The sequence below is a fragment of the Mugil cephalus genome, chromosome 2 (genome assembly GCF_022458985.1).
Source record: "Mugil cephalus isolate CIBA_MC_2020 chromosome 2, CIBA_Mcephalus_1.1, whole genome shotgun sequence".
Taxonomy (NCBI): domain Eukaryota; kingdom Metazoa; phylum Chordata; class Actinopteri; order Mugiliformes; family Mugilidae; genus Mugil; species Mugil cephalus.
Genome location: NC_061771.1, coordinates 17544907 through 17567718, shown reverse-complemented (window position 1 = coordinate 17567718; position 22812 = coordinate 17544907). Strand labels below are relative to the sequence as shown.

At 42.7% G+C, this 22812-nt stretch overlaps 1 protein-coding gene across 2 annotated transcripts in view; it reads left to right on the top strand.

Moving 5' to 3' along the window:
• nr3c2 (nuclear receptor subfamily 3, group C, member 2) overlaps window positions 1-22812 on the top strand; it is a 79440-nt gene that overhangs the window by 5718 nt on the left and 50910 nt on the right. Inside the window, exons 1-2 of one of the 2 annotated variants that reach the window (XM_047578499.1) lie at window positions 726-1200; window positions 2639-4459. In XM_047578499.1, the coding sequence (XP_047434455.1) occupies window positions 2658-4459 (1802 nt within the window). In that variant the 5' untranslated portion in view covers window positions 726-1200; window positions 2639-2657. Of the gene's footprint in view, window positions 1-725; window positions 1201-2638; window positions 4460-22812 lie in introns of those variants that run through there. The other variant, XM_047578500.1, reaches the window with a different exon arrangement.

Below are 22812 nucleotides of genomic sequence, written 5' to 3'. Positions count from 1 at the left end.
GTGACGAGTCTATGTGCTGTGCTTCATATTTTTTAAAAATAGTATCCACAAATATGGCATGAATGGTGTAAAAATGCTCTTTAAATGATGGTGGAAAGATGCAGATTTTAACAAAATCCAAAAAAAGAGAAAAAAAAGAAAAGTCTTCTTTTGCATTTGATTTAAGATGTGAGTTGTAGTTGGACATGGGCTGCATTAAGTAACATAATTTGACCACTCAGTGGATATGCTGCCTGGGCAGTAAAAGAAATATTGCTCCACCTAGTGGAGGCAGACGTTATAGTTTCAACTTGATTTCCCTCTCTACGTTAGAATGACTCTCTCAGTACTTGTAGGTTCTTGTGAGCTCCATGTTGACGCTCGAAACGAGGCTCCCGATCATTTATTAGTGACTAAACAGCCATGGCAGGGACAGTTTAGAAAAGAGTAAAACTTAAAAAAAAATAAAATAAATAAATAAATAAAGCACAGAGGATTTCGGGAGGAATGCGAATATCTAACAGACTCGCACAGTGTGTTCTATTCAAATTATCTCGGTGTCACCTGAGAGTTAATTTCAAACAACAGCTCACTGAGTTCGGTGCCCTACTTCCAGATGGCTCCGTCTACCTGCGCTTCGAGCCCCTCCCTCTCCTCCCCTCCCCTCCCCTCTCTCCCCTCTCTCCTCCCTCCCTCCCTCCCTCCCCTCCGTCCCCCCTCTGCGCCCCCTCCTCCCCGCTCGGAGTTTGTGTTGCACTCGTTGCAGTAGGAGGGTCCATGTGCACAGAATGACGTCGCTCTGACTGCAAGTCCGACCGACTCCTTCGTTTGTTTTTATTACTCTTTTTTTGGGGGGGTCCAGGGCACAGAATCGGTAATCTGCAAAATTACGGCCATAATGTGAGATTATCCGCCGCTGTCGTCCGACCCATCGCTGCCGTTCGTCCTGTCAGGAGCAGCGACTCGCTGTTGGAGGATTACTAGTGATCATACGCAGTAGACTTCTCCAGTGTGTCTAGCTGTCAAACTGAATACAATGCATTGGAAAGAGTAGACAGGAGGGCGCATTTGTTGATATTTATTGACTTTGCTTTGCGAGTCTTCTATTTCTTTTCTTCTTCTTCTTCTTTTTTTTATTAAAAAAAAATATATTATTTGGTCATCTGGATTATCGCTGCCCAGCAACACAGCCACCTGACAACTCTGAATGTCGTAATTAAGGTAAGGAGGAACACAGCTCGGCGTCTGACTGTACAGTTTAATTTTGCGCTGGGTCTGAGGCGATATTGAAACCCAACTCCTCGCTGCTCTGCCGGATAACTGAATCCGCGCATCCCCGGTCCATTTACCGTGGAGCAGAAATCTAATAACTTTCACCCGGGACCGTTAACCTCAGCTGGGTCTGGTCCCCATTAAAAGTCTCCCAAGAAGTTTGTGCGCGTGCTAAAATAGACACATCATTGCTTAAAAAAAGAAGACGAAAAGAAAAGAAAGAAAGAAAAGGAAACTACAGATTTTATATTTCTGTGCTCACCTGTGTGGGGATCGTTAGAGATATCAAGTGCTGTCAAATTAAGTCTTGCGTGTAATTCATATCCTTTTCCATAACCTCGCACGCCTTTTTTCGTCAATGATACATTTAATCGCAAACAATAAGTTAAAATGAATAAACATCTTATTTGCCCGTGGATTTTTCATTCTGCGCACCCGCAAAATGGAGAGATATGCAGAGTTGCATGCCCCACAGAGGGAGGATAGCCGCAGCAGGACTAGGTTTATATGTATATAAAAAAAAAGAAAATATAAAGCTGCTTTATTTTAATTGTTCTTATAAAAGCGATTGCATTTGTGCATTTTGGGACATTTTGCAAGCAGCCTGTCTAACTTTAACGCTCGTATCTAGGCTGCTCGGGAGACGCGATCCCCTCCATGGAGTGCACCGTAGCATGCAAAAGAAATATTGACATAACTAAAGCGACGCATGCCCGTCCCATTTTGTTGTGTTAGTTGTTTGATTGTTGTGGGTAGTGGGGTTTTTTTGTTGTTCCTTTTGCACACGACGAAACTGTCCCGGCGCTTAAAACAACATTTCAAGTTATGTCGCAGCTATGTTGTGGCTGCAAGAGCAATAACTATTGAGTGACAGCTTTCGGGCCAATCCACGAATGGCTCTAAGGAGCTGCTGGATTTCTGGCCGAGCTGTCCAATAGAGGCGCAGGAGAGGTGGGAATTTAAACAAAAAGCCCAGGCGACGTCACGCAGATAAGTTAACCCTTGCCGTGCAGTTTTTCTGCAACTTATCATACTGTACATCCCCTGAAGTGCCGCGATAAGGAGCTTTATCTGTGAGAGAGGAAATACTGTACAGACTTGCATTTTTTGGATCACACAGCGCAGTGCATGGCTCATCTTGGTACTTTTAAAATCTAAACCATTATGATATAGAATGTATATGGTGTTCATTAAACGTTTCTTTCTGCAATGTCTCATTTGCCCCACCTATTTCTCCTGCTTTAGATTTCAACTGAAGTGAAACATGCTGCTCTGGCATCTGTCAAAGGACAACATTCAGATACCTTTTTATTATTAAATAACTGCTTTATGTGCCGCTGAACTGTAACAAATGATCTTGTTTTTGTTTTTTTGTCACACTTACCAGGTGAATCAATGAGCCAGCAATGGAGACCAAAAGATACCAAAGTTTCTTTGATGGAAATGACACAGAGAACAGATGGTCTCAGGTCCCCGGCACCATGGAGTACCGCTGCAGTACAGAGGACTCGAGTCTGACCGGCAGTGATATCCTGATGGACATAGTCAATGTCAGCTGCCCTGCTGGAAGCCCGGCCACCGACTGCAAAGACAACAATACAAAGAAGCAGGAGCAGCCAATGCTTCGGCTCAGCCAGAATCAGCCATTTGTTCTCCCACACTTCAACCACTCTCTCCATGGTCATAAGCAGGAAATGGACTCCAAGGAGCTTTCCAAGACTGTGGCTGAGTCCATGGGCCTGTATATGAATGCTGCCAGGGATCCAGACTTTGCTTTTAGTCAGCATGGAGGCAGTACCAGCCCGGGGAAGCTGTACCCAGCGTGTGGACGGCCCCTAGAGGAGAGCCAGTGTGGCACCACAAAGAGCCCCAAGTTAAAGCCATTCGGTTTCCAGCAGCCTACCACGACCCCCAGCGAATGCACCACGGGGACTCCGGTTAGTTCAGCTATACTGGCGTCTTCTCTGTCCTGCAGTCCCCAGACCTCCAGCTCCATTTCCAGCCCTGGAGGCAGTAACAATATGGTGTCATCTACTACCAGTCCAACTACATGCTTCGGACAATTATGCTCATCTGTCAGCAGTCCGGTCAGCCAGAGTTCGTGTTCTGCAGCTCTAGCCAACATCAAGCGCAGGAATTCAGTCACATGTAGCCCTGTAGAGTCTAGCACAGTGGGCACACCACCACTCACCAGCCCGCTCAATGTCATGAGGTCCCCCATGTCAAGTCCTCAGAGTATGAGTAGTGTGAGGTCCCCTCCGTCCTGCAGCACTACGTGTAACATTAGGTCATCTGTATCGAGCCCCACAGGCGGCAGCTGCACCGGCGCCACCAACTGCAGCACAGTAAGGCCTTCCATGTCCAGTCCGGCCACAGGGGGCAGCATGGCTGTCAACAGCCCGCAGAACCCCTCCTCTGGTGGGTTTCCCGTGTCTAGTCCTGCTGGTGGATTGGGTTTGGTGCAGAATGACACCAACAGCCCAGAAGCAGCAGGACTGCCCAGAGACACTGACTTCAAGAACTTTGAGTTTCCTAAAGTAGAGATGGTGGACGGGGAGGTTTTCAATGTCGGCTTAGACCAGATGGGCATGGTCAAGTACATTAAGAATGAGCCTGGGACTGACTTCAGGAGCATGTGTTTAGGCAGCTCCAAATGTAATGCCAGTAGCACACCCTTCATCACACAGATTAAGAGTGAGCCAAACAAAAGTGAGGGATGTATGAATCAACAGCCCTACGGTGAGCAGTCACCATCTCTTGGTCTCTTTCCTGCATCCGAGACAACGTATCTGTCCTTGAGGAATAACATTGATGAATACAGTCTGTCTGGTATCTTAGGACCTCCTGTGTCCTCTATGAATGGGAACTATGAACCCGATGTGTTTTCCAACAATGTCCTGTCTAAAGGGGTTAAGCAGGAGTCCACTGATGGCAGCTATTACCAAGAGAATAACAGCATGTCCACATCCGCCATTGTTGGAGTTAATTCCGGCGGACACTCATTCCATTACCAGATTGGAGCGCAAGGAACAATGTCTTTCACGCGGCACGATGTGAGAGACCAGTCCAACCCTTTGTTGAATCTAATTTCACCCGTTACGGCGTTAATGGAGTCATGGAAATCTCGGCCCGGCATGTCACAAGGGTCACTTTCGGCGAGAGGTGAAGGATACTTGGGTCAGAACTGTATTGGAGACAGCATGACGAGGTAAGAAGAATGAAGATGTCTCTATCTTGTCTCTTCAGTGCCTGTTAAATATTCAATCTGTTCTCAAGTAATATTAAGTCTTAAGTAAGACTTTATTTTTACCTTCAGTGTACCTGTATAACAGCACACCTCTCTTGAGGATCCCATAGATGGGGAGCTAGTTTGTTGCAGATTGTACAAGGCGTTTGCCTTGAGTGGTGCAAAACAATAACAACAGCAGGGCTTGGGAAAGGCAGCGGGAGGCTGGCTGGGGCATCAGGAATTGAAGGACGGGGTCCAGGTCATTGTTATTGCAGCATGTGATCCCAGCATCATCCGTGTTAGTACTGCTCCGTGTCCTACTGTAACACAGAGACAAAGTTTACCTCTTATCAGGCTCCAATCTGTACGTACAACAACAAAATCTATTGGTCTCTTATCAGGAGATGTTGCCGGGGCCTTGTGTAATGCAAATATCTGCTTTTATGGGGCCCTAGGATATTGGCAGCATGATAAATTATTAATGATTGATCACATGCTTTTTGTTGCCAAACTGATGAAATAAAGAGTTGATTTTTTTGAGAGCAGGGACTGCGACGAAACAAACAGGCCAAAGGCAAATAATCTGTAATAGCTGTCAGTCTGGTAAAGTGGAACTTTGACACAGTTGTTGTGCTTCCAATATATTCTAGTGTCCTACTTCCATGTAACGGAAGTAAATTATATAACGGATGGAGCATTTCAAGTTAGCTTTATGTAGACAGTAAACCGCATGGTAACACTGCTGAAAGTACAGAAGTGTATTCACCTGGCAGTCAAAGGTGCTGCTGTTTCTTTACAGTAAATCAGAGGGATAGTTTGTGGTCCACCATATGGGGAAAAGTCCATGTATCAGCTTTTAAATAACAGCCACTGTCTATTGGTGTTCTTATTAAATACACATTGTTATCATCGATTTATGCATGGGGTGTCGTAAATTCACAGTTTTAATGATCTGGAGCAAAGAAGCACGGCACAAAATCATATACGACTTCCTGCTTACTCACACTCGCTGTAAAGGGAGTACAGCGCTGCAATTAAGCTTCTGCTGGGGATTTTCATGTACGTTATTCCGCCGGAGTTGGAGTGAGACTTGACCAGAACAAGTCCAAACTCAGTCTGGGCTGTGATGTTGCACAGCGTCTCCAAATTGAGATTTATTACAAGAAACGTTTTCCTGATTAAATTTGTAAAAAAAAAAAAAAAAAAATCAACTTTGCAGATCTCGCTGATTGCGCTGCCGTTTTCTATCGTCTGTTTTCATTTTCTTCAGCTCGGTCGCTGTCATTCACATGGCAGGAGAAAGTTTGCAAGGAGGGACTGGAGAAGAGGGCCGTTTATTGCCGTGTTTGATCACTGCACGCTAGATCTCCACCGGGAAACTGATTTACTGTAGAATGTAAAACACAGAGGCTGCAGCTGCTGCTGGATGGTCGGGTGTCGCTTTCAAATTTTATGTTAATAGTTTATGTATTTATGATTATTTAGCGAGATATAACTTAAAACCCTTTACCGTCGTGTTTTACTGCGGGATGTGTGGTCTGATTAGGTGTCACTTAGCTATAAATTAAATGCGAAGCTAATCAGATAAATCCCCATATAGTTTTTTTTTTCACACCTCATAATTTGTGTACTTTCAAAGCCAAACATGTGTCACTGGGACTCTGTTTTCCTTCTCCCACACGCGTGTGTATATCTATATTTATTTATACTGCTTCTCACTGATAGATTTGAACTGATTATTTTATCATGATTTCTTGCCTTCTCTGCTTGACATGTTTATTCGGCTGTATAAGTACAGTACCCACCTGAGAGTAGATACTCTGCCTGTGTGTTTGTGCATGGGCTATAACAAGGCTTGCAGCTCTGAGGAGACTGATACAGCCCCGTTACCTTGGAGGCGACCCATATGGCAGGAGCCAAAGCGATGTTGACGGGATCACTGCCACCTTGGTCCTAATGAGATCCAGCTTAGCCCTAATGTCAGACAGGATGACAGTTAGAGGTGGGCCACATGGCAGCCAACCAGTCAGGCGGGGAAGCAGACAGACGGAAACACAAATATACATACACATAATGCATATGTATGCCTATATTGTATATGCTTGTCTTTGCTTGAATAGGGGGGAAAAAACATTTCAGAGGCTGCTGCCTACATTTAGTGTCCTGTTACATCAGTAGTATTGTATTGATTGACAGCTATACTTAGGCATAAACACAGGCTTATTGTGTCCTGCCTGAAATTTGAATGTGCACTGCAGAAAATCTATTCGACCATTCAGCTTTGGGCTGACTACCCAGTGCCCAGGTCCGGTATTTCATAGGCGAAAGTCTTACGTAACCATTAAAAAGCACAACTAAAACTCTTTGATCCGCTGAAGCCTTGGATGACAGAGTGTTAAATCCCTCGGCTCTTTTTTCCTCTCTTCGGTTTCCTCTGTAAATGGTTTTAATTAAAAATGGCTGCTCATCTGAGCAGTCTGGATTACTTTGTGCAAAATGTTTTAACTTAGATTCACAAGAGAGGAAGTCAGCAAGAGAAGTCCTGGAATTGTTGGACTCGTGTTTGATTTGAACTTAAGGCAAAGCCAGAGTAGGTAACCAGAAATAGGTAGCCAGAACGGAGCATTGTGAGGTTTGGATGCTGAGATTTAGCCTTGTGCACTGCAGTTTATACACTGTATAAATATGGAAATGATCATGAAACAACCTACATTAGGGTTCTGGATTATGTTTGCTCGCTGCCTAAATCTCCAAATCTCTTTTCACCCTATTTAGGGCATTTGTTCAGAGGTTTTCACACTAATGTTTCATCACATCGTATTTCTCTAAAAGTCGTCCGCCCTGTGACCTAATAATTTCTTAATCTGACAAATGGTAAAAGCTAAAAAATAAAATGTAGACGTTGACGGTGTTTTTAGTTTTTAAACTGACGTAAGCTCTCGTTACAAGTTTTAGCCTTTCTTTTTCTTTTTTCTTTCTTTCTTTTTTTTTTTTTTTGTTTTAGTAGCACCTTGCTGTCGTTCTCCTTGCAGTCAGTTTCTGTGGAGTGACAGAGTCCCCCGTCATGAAGAAGCACCAGATGAAAGCAGGGACAATGCTTTTACACTGGAGTCTGGCCAACTCTCAATGTTCTGCAGAGGGATGAAAAGGCATACTCCTGAGAGCACACTAATAAAGCTTTAATTGTATGTTCCTCCACTAAATTAATGGATGGAAATGATTTGATTAATTCAGACACTGCTGGATACTAATATCCAATTAAATCCCAACACCAGGCATGCATAGGGGCTCCCAGTGCATTATGGGTTCCTGACTATAACACGGACAGCTGCTTCTTTGGGTTGCGAGAATGATGCCACAGGTGAAAGTGTTTGGGAATGGCTGCGGGTCTCATCTGCCCGCCCGGCCGACATAACGCAGCGGCCGGGATATTCTCACGTCGTATACAAGCATTTTAATTACGTGTATTCTCACGTGTGCTGTCGTTGAATATTTAATTAGTTAGCCGTAATGAAGCGCAGAATATTTCACTGTGCTTCATAAATGTCATATGTTAAGCTCAGAGTACATTTTCGAGCATCCGTGCTATTCTCCTTTCATTGTTCAAGTAAATACAGTGGTTTATAAAAACGCTGTCTTTATTCTTTTAAGTGAGTAGAAATTCTTGTCGATGCCATCTTAATTGCAGACCCGATAGTCACTAACCGGGAGTCACTTAAGATAATACTAGGTGAAGAACTGTAGTCTACCAAAGAAAATCTTGTCATCCACAGTGCAAGTGTTCATGAGCTGACGGCCTCTTTATTATGAATAAAAATATAGTATGTGTGGCGACATATACCTTCACATTGAAATATAACACTAAAATAAATACGCCAATTCTCACGCGAGTGACGTCATAGACTTACATATTGACGCATGAGAGAGAATGAGAATCCACGCTCAGTTTAGCCCGCCTTTTACCACTAGGCAACTTCTTCAGTATAGTTCAGTACAGTCACACACGTTCAGCCTGGCCCCTCTTAGGTGAATCGGCGCAGAAAACGTGAATCGGTTTAATAAATGAATCAATAAAACAGGTGAATGAAACAAAACAAATTAATACACGGAGCCCTCAAGTATTATCCAGTTCTTTTCTGTCTTCTGGGCAGCCCTCTCCCACTTGGTGTGGGCAGATTGGAGGCTGTATAACGCAGAGCCAAGAGGCAGTATTCAAGGTATGAATAGCAAGAACTGCATTAAAGAAGTGTTTGAAATGTACTGCGTGCAGGTCTTAAATGTATCCTTAAAAATGCCCGGTGAAGATGCAATCTCCCCGGATGGCATTTTATTTTCGTTCAGAGTGGGGGAAACGTCTTCTGTGGAGCTTAGGAGTTTTCTTTTAGACTGTCTGTTCACACAAGGCAGAACCAGGGGAGACGTTCAAATGTTGGAAACAGGTAGTTAGGAAACTGTGTCTGAATTGTTCAGGCGTGACGTGGTTGATTTTGAGCTCGTTAGAGATTCAACTGTGTCTATACTATAGAGCTAACTGTAGAAATATAATGATAATAGCATGAAAATTAAATTTTTAAATTATTTTTTTTCCTTCATGTTCACTGGGTAACACATTAGTGCTGACCAGTCAATTGTATTGTCATCATCATCACATAAAACAATAATCGCGCAATAAACTCTGCGACAACATGGAGTGAACATAGAGCAGTGTTCAGCAACATGGAGGGTCAGACATTTCCCGCAAGGCTTGAAGGTGAATGGCAAAAAAAAAAGAAAAAAAGAAAAAAAAGAAGAGAGTAATTTGTCAGCTGGCTGCTTTGAAAGAGATGGAGGAGGTCAACCGGCAATTTTTGCTAGGAAGTTAAACGGTGGACGGTCTTGTTTTTATGTAGCACTTTTCTACCTATTGGTGCTTGAAGACCTTCACAGTCACAATTCACACATTCACACACACACACACACACACACTAGCGTCAGGCATGTACCAGGGATGGAGGTGCTAACTGTGGTTCGTGGACGACCCACCACAACAACTTCATGAGGTGATAATGTGTCAGTATATTGTTTTCACCCTACTGGTCAAAATGTTTTTTTTTTTTGTTTTAAAGGGAAAGAAAAGCTTGCTCAGTATGTATCTCATAATTTATCCTTCCAAATCTCTCCGAATACAGCTGAGTGGATTGCGAAAAAGGCATATTTCTGATGTGATACTGCCTTTTAACATGAAGTGAGAAATAGGACGTATAGTATTACGTCAACAGACGGGGACACAGTGAAAGGCAGCTTCCTTTTTCCATCTTCATGAATGGTTATTGTATTTTTTTTCCTTTTTTTTTTCCCTTTTTTTTTTTCAACCTTGTGTCACTTCTTCGTAGGAGTAAATGCCTGTAGTGGATGCAATCTTTTCAGAAGAACCGAGACAATGCTGTGTGGCATGGCGATCGGATGCTTTTGTCGCACGCAGGAGAAACCGCGTTAAAAGTCTCCGCTCAGCCTCACCCGCACAGAGCCATGAACGAACACACACACACACACACACACACACAAGCAAACAGCAGTGTGCCGTGGCCGCCAACAACGAGAACAACAGCACACATTTGAGGCCGGACTTGACACTCCAATAAAAGTGTGGTTACTGCTGGCCAAGCCTCCTGGGATTTGAATGCTTGTCTTGTCCTCATGTGAACTTCTTCCTGAAACACAGTCTGGTGACAGAGGGCCAGATTTCCGCTAGGCCGGGCCTGTAGTTGGAGACCTACTCTCTGTTACCTACCGCTGACATTCCCTTCTGTTGTTGAGGTTATTAACAAACTGCATAAAGGATGCAGAAACTGAATACCGGGGCTGCAATAAAGCGTAGTGCACGCTTCTGTGTGTGTGTCGATGAATGCCCCGATTTTTATAGCGCCCCTCTGTGTGAAACGCTGCAGCTGAATGGAAGTCTTTTGTGCGCCGAGCACTTTGTTTACCTTGCATGCAAGAAGTCTCAGAGATTTTCTCACAAGTGGCCTTACAGAGTTGTGGGCTGTTCGGCGGACACAGACCGACGTGAGCGAGTGCATGGAGTCGCGTATTACCAAGATGAGCTGGTCATAAGTGCCTGACGCTGTTGTCATGAATAAATAAAGAATTGTTTGTTCAGATAAATACTGGCAGATGTCTAATTCATTGGATGGACATTATTCATTCAGAGCGGTAAAAGCACAGAGATCTATATTTCAGCTTTGCTGGTGAGGAGGATGAGAGAGTCCACCCCAGCTCCGTCTCTCAGCGTTTTATTGTCTTCTCCTTGTATCCCGATATACTCGACTGAGCAAACAAGGCATGTCTTTATCATTCATGTTTAATTAGAGCTTGCCCCCAAGAATTCATGCCAAAGTGCTCACATTTGAGCCCCGCCGTTCGTCCCGCCAGTTCCTCCACGGAAAGGATGCCATAAAGGAAGACACTTCCAAAAAAATGTTAATTGTTCAGCTTGAAAGGTTCCCAAAGTAGGTCATGCATAGTTGGCTCAAATAAAGTGAAGGGTGTGTGTTTGCGCGTTGTGGTGGGGCGGGGGTGGGGGGTGGGGGGTGGGGGTGGGGGGGCTCCGGGGCCTTTTACATAACACTTTCATTCTTTCCACAAAAACACACACAAACACAGATGCTCGCACATCCACAAACGCTCCAACGGCGGCAGAACCCATGATTCAAAAAAAAAAAATGGGACTGTGACTCCTTAGATAAGCTCACTGACAACGTTAAACTCATAACAGAATCATCAAAAAAGCAAAACAAAGAGCAGATCCGTTTAGCGAATTGAAAACAGTGAAAAGTTCTTTATTTCCCCTAAAAGGTTTGAAACCTTTTTTAATGCAGTGACCTTTGTAGATATTACTTTAGCTGCTTGGTTTGTGTCATGTGCTTTTTTTAAAACGCTTCTGTCTCCTCTGCTGCCTGCATGGTAATTCTGTGCTGACATTTTAATCATTTGCTCAATTTTTTTTTTTTGTTGCAACTTAATAGAATATGCATTGAATCCGATAATATGTGATGTGAACTAACTCTGAACTAAGAAATGGGTGAAACATACTAGGGCTGGGCGCCATGACCAAAAATGTGTATCACGGTATTTTTTTCAAAATTCTGACAGTATCGCGGTATATTACGGTATTTTTATTTTTTTCATGCATAATCACGTGTTTACAACATTTTCTACTGGTTGAGAGAGGAATTAATGCAGTAGATTGAATAAGGATGGACTATTTTACTGTGATCATTGTGTAAATATTGTAGAATAATTCGCATGGTCCCGTGTTAGCACTGCTTGCTGATGTGGAAATGTGGACATTTACCCCTCAGAGATAAAAAAAAAAAAAAGAAAAAAGAATTAGATGTTATCAAGATGAAATGAAGTAACTGGGACAGTTGCGGTTTCATTTATTTTGACATATTCATTCATATCTAAACATATTTAAACTGCTATGTCTGTAATGTCAATAGCCGCGAGACTTGCTACCGTAATACTTGCAGTCTGCGCGCAACTTTTTTTTTCTCAATCATAAAAAGCTAAAATTGGGGACAGCTTTACCTGGGGACAGGTCATCCAAAATGGGGGACTGTCCAGAAAAATCGGGATGTCTGGTCACCCTAAAAAACAACAACAAACAACCGACATGGCACCTTTTTTTTTCTCCTCTGGTTCTGCCGCTTCATTTTTTGGACTTTTCCATCTTCAACATGACTCGCAGTGACACAGTCGCACCGTGCGTGTTTAGAAGCGCTGCACTGAAAATGGTCCGGTCTGAAACAGTGTCTTGCGCTGTGTCCACAATTTCAGAAAAACCCAGTAATGGCCACACATATTTGTATTTTTGACATAGAAAACACACATTTCGTGAACATGGCTTGTTTTGCTGTAGAATAGAAGAAAAATAACACATGACTTGAGTGTGTCCTCTGTCAAGTGTTGAGTTGGTTACATGAAAGTCCTACTGAATCCCTTTGATCCAGGATTGGGCTCTTTCAGGAACGCAAATCATGCGTGTAGCCCCACAGCACCACAACGTACACTGACCCAAAATGTAAAATGATTCTTCCAAGGATTAAATGACGGCTCAAAGGAAATATTACCACCGATGTTGTTTACTCGTCACACACGGCAAAAGGGTTAACGTGTTTTTCAGGAAGTGTAATATGAGTTTGTTGTTCTGTGTAGAAGTGAGTAACAAAGGCCATAATTAACGGGATATTAAAAGGACAGTGTTCAAATTACACATACACACCCAAAGCACTAAACAAAACCTGTTTTTGTTTTTGTTTTTTAACCTCACATCTAGTGGTGTCTAGCCATGCGGATAGTTTCAGTGCTACTTGTCAAGGTTTGGTGGTGCCGGCTGGGGATGTCTGTCTTCAGTGTAACGGAGGTGACTGGAAGCTTCGCTGTGGTTCTTAAAACTCAACTGAATAATCAACGCAAAGCTTTCATGGAAAATACCGTATTTTTCTGTGGATTCAATTAAAATGAAATTCCCTTTGTTCTGGAAAAGCCGCGGACATGTGAAGAAGTACAGGGGTTTGTTTAAACTCAGTTTGAATCTATTTTTAATGCCTGTCGAAAAGTGTCTGTAGCACAGTAGTATTAATACCTAATCAGTTGTATCGCTCAGCGTCAGAACGGATTTGGGGATTTGTTTCTGATCACAGTGAATACAAAGGACTTTGGTGTAGTGTGTGTGTGGGGGGGAGGTGGGGGAGAAACAAGCAGCACTCTTGACTGTTGAGAGGTCACTGTGTGACGGTGCGTCCAAAGTGTTTCCCCCATACAGTTAACTGCACTGTACCTGGCATAGACAACCCCCACCTCCCCGCCCTCCCTCGCCTCCGCCTCTCTCTCGGTTCAATGTCTGCTTTTTGTTTCGCCCGCCTTCCCCTGACTTGGCTGCAGCTCCCTGGTTTTGAAGTTTGGAAGGAGGACGGGTTTTTTTGGGGGGGGTTGTAGGTTTCGACTGTTAATCTTAGGATCTCCCTCTCTTTTAGTTTCAGTACTGCTCAGCTGCTGGACCTTTTGTTTAAAGTGAAAAAAGCTGACTCACCAGTGTACTGTAAAGTGGGACTGAGTGCGTTAGTAGCCTTAGTTGTTTGCCCAGTCAGATGCAGACACGCTAATAGATATGTGCATTGCTGTGGTATGAAAAGGGTGGCGTTCGTCAAATGTGAAGCGCGCCATGCATCAGGTTCATCCAGTTCATTCCCTCAGTTTAGACACTTATTTCATTTTGAAGCGGCCATGTAGGGTATTTACTTTTAAATCTTAATAAGTTTCCATATTGAATTTGTTAAATTCACCTTCGTGTGATGTGTAGATCTGTTCATTCTGGCCTTGAAGTTTTTCGTTTGAAGTGCTGGACCATAAAGCAGAGTCACAGCCATCGGCCGCTTCCAAACAGAAAGAAGCCAGTGTTGGATGTTTTAGAGGAGAACATGATGTGATATGACGTTGTTTCGCCAAATTATATTGTCACACGTGGCACCTAGCTTCTTTTACATGCATAGTGGAGGAGGATGTTATCCCGCCTGCTGTGAATGCAGCTGACATGCCTTAAGTTCTTCCTTCATTCCAGTGTTATTTCGCCCACTCACACCGAGACCAGTGACACATGCGCCTTCTACCGGCTTTTTGCAGTTGCCTGTTGGACAGGTTGAGCAGTACCACTTGTAGCGTGTCACGGTTTGTGAATGCCGCTGTATTGTGTAACCACAAAAGTAGAACGACAAGGAAGTTATGGAAAGAGATGACCTACTTATTCATATGACCTCCCGTGTACTCGTTGACCTCGGTAAATAGTTAAAAAAAGAAAAGAAACAGTTTCTTGACAGACGTGTCACTCTTTAGCGTTATGCACATGAGTACAATTCAGAGTGTCTGTGTCGGCGTTTGCCTCCAGGACATTTTCTTCCATAAGTTTAACAAAACATGTAATTTCTGTAAATATTCAGTCAGTACAATTCCATATCGTCTCATTAGCGCTCAGGACGTCACAAGAGCTGGTTCTTAAAACACGTCACAAACTTTTCTTTAAAGTGCACGTTGTGTTGTGTGGGAGCCAGAACCTTTAACACAGTACTGCAAGTTAAATTTAAAAAAAATATTACTTTAAAGCGGCAATGATCACAACAATAATTTTTATCGTCCCAAGTTTAGTGGCTTGTTGCCTGAAGGATTATAAAACACCTCTGTACCGAACTTTAACAACACACAAGTCTCCTTCCCACAAGGAAACTACAACTTAAAATAGCTCCAGCTGTTATTGTGCACGTGAAGAAAAACAAATACAGCAAACCGATATTTAAATAGGCAATCAAGATCATTACAGAGATCATCACCCACTTGATGCTAATACAAGCTTACGTTGTTGAGCTCCCATGTACTCTTCATACAAGATGTTAATGTAAATGTCTTTTTCAAACAGTCGTTTTATTTATTTTATTTTTTCAGTAAGGAGATGCAGTAAAACAGCTCTTATTTTAGCATATAGTCTGCATTTTTTGTCTATATTTTCAATATAAAAGACTTATACCTATCTACTATGCAGAGAAGTTAATGACGTTAATCATCTTGTGACAATTCAATGTTCTGCTAGGAAACCTTTGGACCTGACATTAGTGTGGATGTTGCTTAGACATGTTCCACTCTACCTTTGAGAAAACAGTGTGAAAATACTGAAAGTACTGTACGTGTGTTTGTGTTTGTGTATTGTGTGTTTTTACTGCTCTTAATACCCACTGTTTCCTACATTAGATCAGGAAAATTCAATTTTCTATTTACACGCAACTTCTGCCGAATACAATTCCAGGGTTGGTCTAAAGCATAGGTCTTCAACAGGGGGTGTGCGGAGGTACTGCAGGAGGGGGGCGTGAAATCCTTGGTTGATTAGACATTTTGATTTGTATATATATATTTTAATTCTTCAAACACACATTAACATGAATCCAACATATTTTGTAAAGCGATAGGGGATAACTTAATATTGAATACAGAATGATAATAAAATAAAGAATATTTATGAATAGCAGTAGGCAGAGTTTAATATCGAACACATATAGGAGGTGGGGGGGGGGGGTCCCTACTTAATCTCTCCATCAATTTGGGGGGTCCTTGGCCTGCTCCAATTCTACGTACTAAGAACTAACCGTACACAACCACAGCAGACATTAGTGATTCATAACTAATAAGACTGAATAACAACAAATAAAAGACTAAATGCTTCAGTGTGCATTGCCTAACAGAGGTCTGAGATTAACGTGGCTAACTTTACGAGGATTATCAGCAGATGAGCTCAGAGACAAATTGCTCACAGTGGTTGTAAGAATGGCAATGGACTTAGCTCAGGAGTTGCAGGAATGGCCGGGCAGTTCCAGCCCCATATATGAAATATCAGCCAAGTAATAAATGTGTTTGTCAGAGAATAGCCGACAGATCAGGTACAGGTCCCATTATATTGTTGTTTTATTCTCTTGGCCCTGGCATTATCTATTAGAGCTTCCATCTGTGGACCGCATTAGACAAGTTCCACCGACAGCATGGCGTTCTTTCCCCACCCTTTGTGAACAAAGCTGTGTGCTCATTTCATGCGATATGAATTAAGAACCAAACACTCAGAAGTGTTTCAAGGGGTGATTTCCCCTTAGTGATAACACTGGAGAGGTGCCAAGACTGAGCAGGAGAAAATTACCATACCGTGGCAGGTGACAGAGAACCTGTTAAAAAAAAAAAAAGAACCACACTTGATGTGTGTTTGTTTGCTACAGGGAGAAGGAGTAATATAGGGGTCATATAGGCAGAGTAGAAAGTACTGCAGATGGATTTGTATTTATTCTACTGTACAGTTGAAGTCAAGCCTTCGTGATTCTGTAGTAATGTTGTAGGAAGTTGTGAAAGCATTTAAGATTTTTTGCTTCTGGCAGGATTATTATTAATTAATGTATTAAAACAGAAATAAATGCATGAGGCTGCACGAGATAAATAGGGAGACTGCCAGAGATTAATACACTTTATAACCACAAATTAGATTTGCTTGCTCTACTTTAGGATTCTTTCTTAACTCTCGACTGGGAGGAAGGTTGACCCGGTGGCCGTGCGACCTACACCTTCACAGAGACTTATCTGTCTGTGAAGAGTCCCGCCCAGTCATCCAGCTCATATCCAAACACAAATCTAAAACAAAAGCCAGCCTGACTTGTGGAGTTTTCTTGAAGGCATTCGGCCACTCATCCAAGTTTCTTATTCGGTTGTAAATGAGTGGTGGTGAGTAAGAAAGTAATAAAAAAAACGAATAAATTACGTTGTTTGAGCCTCATTTGAAAGAGCCGTTATTGATTCATAAAATGCTCGGATTGATTTGTCATTCCTGACGTCCCCTCGTCAGAAATCTTGCTAGCAGAGGGGTTAGTCCACGTGGGGGGGTGATCAAAAACATGACATGACCTCCAACCCTGCGACAGAGAAGACCTTGACGTATTCAGAATGTGCCGTGATGTAAAACATTGTGGAAATGCCACCAGTGGCAACGTCAGGTTTGTGAAACTCCCTTTCTTAGTAATCTCTGAACAAACTGAATTGAGTCAAATCGCTTTAGGAAATCAGGGGAGGTGTGTGTGGTGGGGGGTGGGTGGGTGGGGTTCAAGTTTGCACAGGAACATCTGTGGGTGTTGCACGCCTGACACTCAGATGACTAAGGTCTGTCAGCAACCAGATAGTCACCTACAAATTAAGTCTTAGTGCGCCTCCATTGTTAAACAAGTTTTTTTTTTTCTTTTTTCCTGGCTCCAGTGTTCAGTGTGGCTTCCTCCTGCTTCCAACCATCTGTCTCCTCTAAAATGGCTAAAACGTGTATGTTGCGTTCCTCATCCTTCAGGTGTGGGTGGAGTGTCTTGAACTTGCTCCCGGTACCTATTCATCCTCGATCCGGGGTATACTTGGAGATGTAGGCTTGCTTATTTGCAAGCGATCAGATCAGATTTGTGTGGCCAGACTATCTGCATGGGTTGCTATGGTAGCAACACAGACGTCAGCGGCGATGTAGTTAAATAGTAGTTTTGCTCTACTTTTGTTCCAGCAAACAATTTATCCTGGTGCCTGTTGTTCTGCGCGTTGTCCACCATAGTCCTCTGCTAGTGGCTGCATGGAGATGGCTGTTGAGGTTGTGCATCACCTTTGTGTTGTGTCTGGACTGAGACTTGTCTGGATAAGTCAAAAACAAAAGAAGAAACCGTTTGGGTACGGCAGTCTGAAATAAAATGCCTTTAGACTAGTCTAGACTCTATAGTTTGTTTGGGTAAAACCAGTGATTAATGTTAGCTTACTACCATCAGTTCATTCAGTTCTTCTGTAGGTTATTTACGCTTCTATACACTGGCCATAGGCTAAGTACATTCCAAACGCTTCTCTGCTGTATGTCAAGCGAGGGATGTATGTTTTTTTTTTTGTTTTTGTTCTTGTCCAACCTCCTCTCAAAACAGGTCACCCAGCACATATTCGTAAAAGCAGCCGTCGTTGTAAGAATGTACAGTATGAACACCATTTACGCAATCCCTCGATGACTTCCAGGACAAAACACTGAGTCAAATGCTTGGCTTACTGAATCACGTTTCAGCCCCCCCTCCGCCCCCCATTCCTGTCTTGTAACCCCCTCTGTGATTAATGGTGTTGAAAATGAGGGCACGTCACATATGTTGATGCGTTGGGAGAGGCACTGCCCTCAGCAATGTTAGCCCGGAGACACAACCACCGCACCGGCTGCTGTACATAATTTCATAATGAAGCTCCTTCCTGCAGTTAAGAGATCTGAATAATTATGTTACTGTCAGAAACTCACCGTACAGAAAGACTTTTCATAGAGAGTCGTCCACATCGGACGCAACAACAGTTATTAACTTCGCACAAAGCTTCTTAAATGGAGGAAAACGTTGCCAGTACTGATATATAAATAAAAACCATTCGGCTTGTGAACTGTTGTCACTGATGAAACTGCGTCATACTAGAACTTGTAAAACGAAAACTTTTGTCTACATCTTCCATGCCAAGTATTTCACTGTGTTGTTTGCACATGGCTTACAGTCCTCCTGTTGTCTGGTTTAAATCTGACAGCGCTACACACAACCCGACATGGATTCAAGGATGGATTCAGATTCACATGCTAACCGCTGCAATCTGACAGTTTAGGACTCCTGTTGTCTGTCCATCTTTGTGGTTATTTAACAAACATCTGTGGTCCGCATGATTTGGTTATTTCCCCTCAGTGGGCTCCCTTTGGTTTTGGGTCCCCTTGTGGCTCCCTTTGGGGTGTGCACACACACACACAAACAGACACACATACATAAATGCGCGCTTGTAAACAACCACAGCTGCTTCGTGGACATGTTAATATTCCAGTGTAGCTTCTCACTGTTGCCTCTTTTAAATAGAATGTTTGCGGGAGTGGATAGAATATATGTACATTTATATATATATATGTACATACACACACCCATCAGGCAAAACATTATGACCACCTGCCTGACATTGTGTAGGTCTCTGTCTCTCTGTCTCCCTTGTGTCCTGTGGTGATTGTTGTTAGTGGGGGCATTTGGGTCCTATTTGGAGTCCAAGTCAACACCTTGTGCTGGAGTTGTTCCTAAACCATTTTCATACATGTGAGTCTGTGTCAGGCTGCATCCTGCTGCCATCAAGGAGTGTCGTTGCTACGGGGGTGGGGGCGCCTGGTCTGGTCTAGGTGGGTGCTACATGTCTAAGTAACATCGACACTAATGCCAGGTCCAAAAGTTTCCCAGCAGAAACATTTATAGTCACAAGATGGTGAATGTTATTTACTTCCTCTGTCAGTGGTTTTAATGTTGTGGCTGATCAGTTGAATATGCACTGTTGCCCATAATGTTGGAATAATTTTACTTTAAAACACGTTTCTCTTTTTATTCCTATTTATACAAATCACATTGTCACAATCGTTTCATAGGAAGAGGTAAAAAAAAATATATTTTACTACACGCACATATATTTTCATTTTTGGCACCTTGAAGTGAAAGATGCTGTTGGGGCTCTGTGTTGTGTTTGCAGCATGTATGTAGATAGGTGGGTAAGCAGCAAACGTGGTCGGGGTAATTACGTCTGTACATTAGAGATCCAGACTAATCACATAATGTAGGTAATCTGTCTTAGTGCCTCAAATAGCAACAGGCTAATTTAGGTTCTTTCAGAAAACAGTGTAACAAATATGGAAATTGAACGGGATCCTGATGCAGGAACGTTTACGCAAACATTAGAACAGAACCCACAGTTTACAGCACTGTTTAACTACGTGCTCACGGCTTAATGAAACCCAGCTAATGCAAGACAATGGATTCCTTTATTTAGATAGCTTCGGCCTATTTTGAGAGACACAGGGCCGACGCTGAAGGACATTCAAACCTGTCCACTCCTATTTCTTCACACCTCATTGGTCCAAAGGAAGTTGGCACTGATGAAAGGTTGTTCAGGCTTATGAGAAGAGAATATTTCAAGATACGGGCAGTGCGTCGTAGTTTCTACTATTGATGGAATCAGATTTGGCTTTCGTACACAGATGGAGCGTGCCGGGGGGAGGTTTACGGCATGGTCACGTCTGTCAACTAACCTCTATACTCCGGCACGAGGAGGTGGAGGAGGAGTGAAGGCAGATAAGACAACCGAACGTGCCCGCTACGTACCTGTTTTCAAGACAAACATTAACATACGCTGTACGTGCCGCTTACAGCACAAGTTTTATAACAAGTTTTATTGAGCGCGGTACAAATGAGGAGAAAGGGGAGACACGTGGCTGGAAATAGGCAACAAATGACTTAAGATCCCAAGAAACAAATAAATTCAGTTGCTAAGTTAATGTGCTAATGTTGTTCTCAGATGTTTTTGCACTTTTATTACACTGACATGTCACACCGCAATCGCTGAGAAAAGGGAAGTGAAAAGCTAGCAGATTTTGTCTCGAAGTATGCAGTCACCTGGAAGGCCTACGACACCGTTTAGGTGCAAAAATCCTGTGAACTTCGACTTAGTAACATGTGCAAGCGGAGAGACATCTCTAGTTGGAAGCGATGTCAGTCTTATGTTTGTCAGGGATCTATGCGCTGTATGTAGACAAGTTTATGTAAGCTATTTGCAATCCAGGCTTTTTTCGGTAGTGAGTGCCAAACACGCACACCACGACGCAGACTTTTTTCCCTTCTATATCTCATCTACATAAAATCACAGTGTGTTGGAAAATGTCTTCATCTATGTGTGCCATGCCAGTATTTTCTCTCCTCCTCCTTCACTGGGACACCAGTTGAGTTGGTAGGGTCCTGCGAAAGGAAGCCCAGCTTCTGAAATCACAGCTCTAAAACAATCTAATTACATATCTGGCAATTTCTTTACAATTGCTGATGCACGGATTGTCAACATAGGGAAGGAGGATAAATATTTAAAGTGGCCTGCTAAACAGATTCAAGCCTTGTCTCTTGTTATTAATGATCTTTTAAGATAAAAGAGAAACAGACGCTCATAAAATAATATACGAAGCCACGTCTCGCTGAATGGGCTATATAATATAGAAACAGCTAAAGATTAAATACGCCTTGACTTGTGATTTAATATTGATATAAAATCAAACTAAAGTACGGAAATATCTGCAAGGAAAGTGACTCATTTGGTTTTTGTCAATGTCGTCTGAGAATATGTGGCTTACAGTAAAAAAAAAAAGGAAATTGAGAGGAACAGAAGCAGACGGGGACAAGGAGCAGCGATGGACAGAGAGGGGGACGACGACGATGATCAGAGATAAGCAGGACGAGGAACAGAAGGGCAGCGGGAAAGATCACATTTAAGTCCTCCTTCAATTTATTCTATATTGTCCATGACAGATTCAGTCTCGATAAAGTACCACATGACCATAATTAATCCTCAGGATGAACCCAATGAACTTCTCATCCTCATCTTTTTTAATTATAGAGCAGTGGGCTTGTCTGTAAAATGCTTCATGCACTTATAATAATATTAATGATAAAAATAATGATGCGTTGTGTGAAAATGTGACACGTGGACGTTTCTCTGTGCAAAAACTGAATGAATTTCTGGTTTGTTCTCGAGGTACAACACTACAGAAAGCGTTAAGCCATGCATAGTGTACTGTTTGTTTTAAACAGCAAGGGGAAATGCCGTTTACAGCAGATGCCTCAGAGGGAGAGGGGAATGTAAGGCAAACAAAGTCTCCTGCCCTTCCTGTCATCTTTTCCTATTGGCTGGTAGCCAGTGTCTTAGGAAACATTACCAGTAAGTGTATGATTTACATTCTAAACATTAAGCAGCCCGCCTTTCTGTCGCTCCACGTGAGGAATTGCAGACCAAGATTTTGCTGTAATTGATATTTTTAGGTCAAACGCATGCACCTCCGAGCCTAGGAACGCATACATACATACCGCGGTTAGCAATTGTTAAAAATGTATTTTAATAATTTTATCTTCACCACGTCTGACGTCTGCCGTTATCGTCTCAGACAGAAGCTGACACGTTGAGTGATTGTTGCTCTGCATACTGAACACAGTTCAGAGAAATGACTCTTCTGCTTGGAAAGGAAGAGAGAGTAGACAGACCAGACAAACTTGGCAGGAAGGCCGAGCTCACAAGAACGTAGAGGTTTGTTCCAAAATCAATGCAGCCCACTAATATTGGATTCACCCAAAAACAAAAAAAAAAAAAATGGGGCGTCCGTCGGCAGACGTAGCACACATAAACAGCAGACACGCTTTTTTAAACAGCAGCTAGACGGAGCGTGTACTCGTGTACAGTATGCATACTGTAGATGCCCTACAGTTAACATCAGACAGTGGAAAAACTTGACAGTGAATTCCTTCAAGTTTACCTCAGGGGGAAATAACCAGGTGCTGAATTTGGGTGTGGATTGCAGTTTTTTTTTTTTTTTTTTTTTTTTTGTGAATGTTTATCAGAACAATCACCGAGTCAACTGCACCACGTGTAACACAAGGAAGGAGTCGCATTTAGACACATTGCGCCACATCTAATCAATGCATAACATCACGTTTTCACGGAAAGTTAACGAAAAACACCATCTAATACGATAGCATGTGATGATGCGGGTGTTGAAAGAAAAAAAAAAAAAAGCACCACGGTTGGTGAATAAAATCCCCGTGTCTTCAATACAGGACTAACTTCAACTGAAACAACATTAATTCATCAGATTTTGCGTCGTCTGGACTGATATGGGACCGACAGTCGTGTAGGATCAAAGTAAGGGCCCTTTCACATCTAACATTTCACTCCGTAGG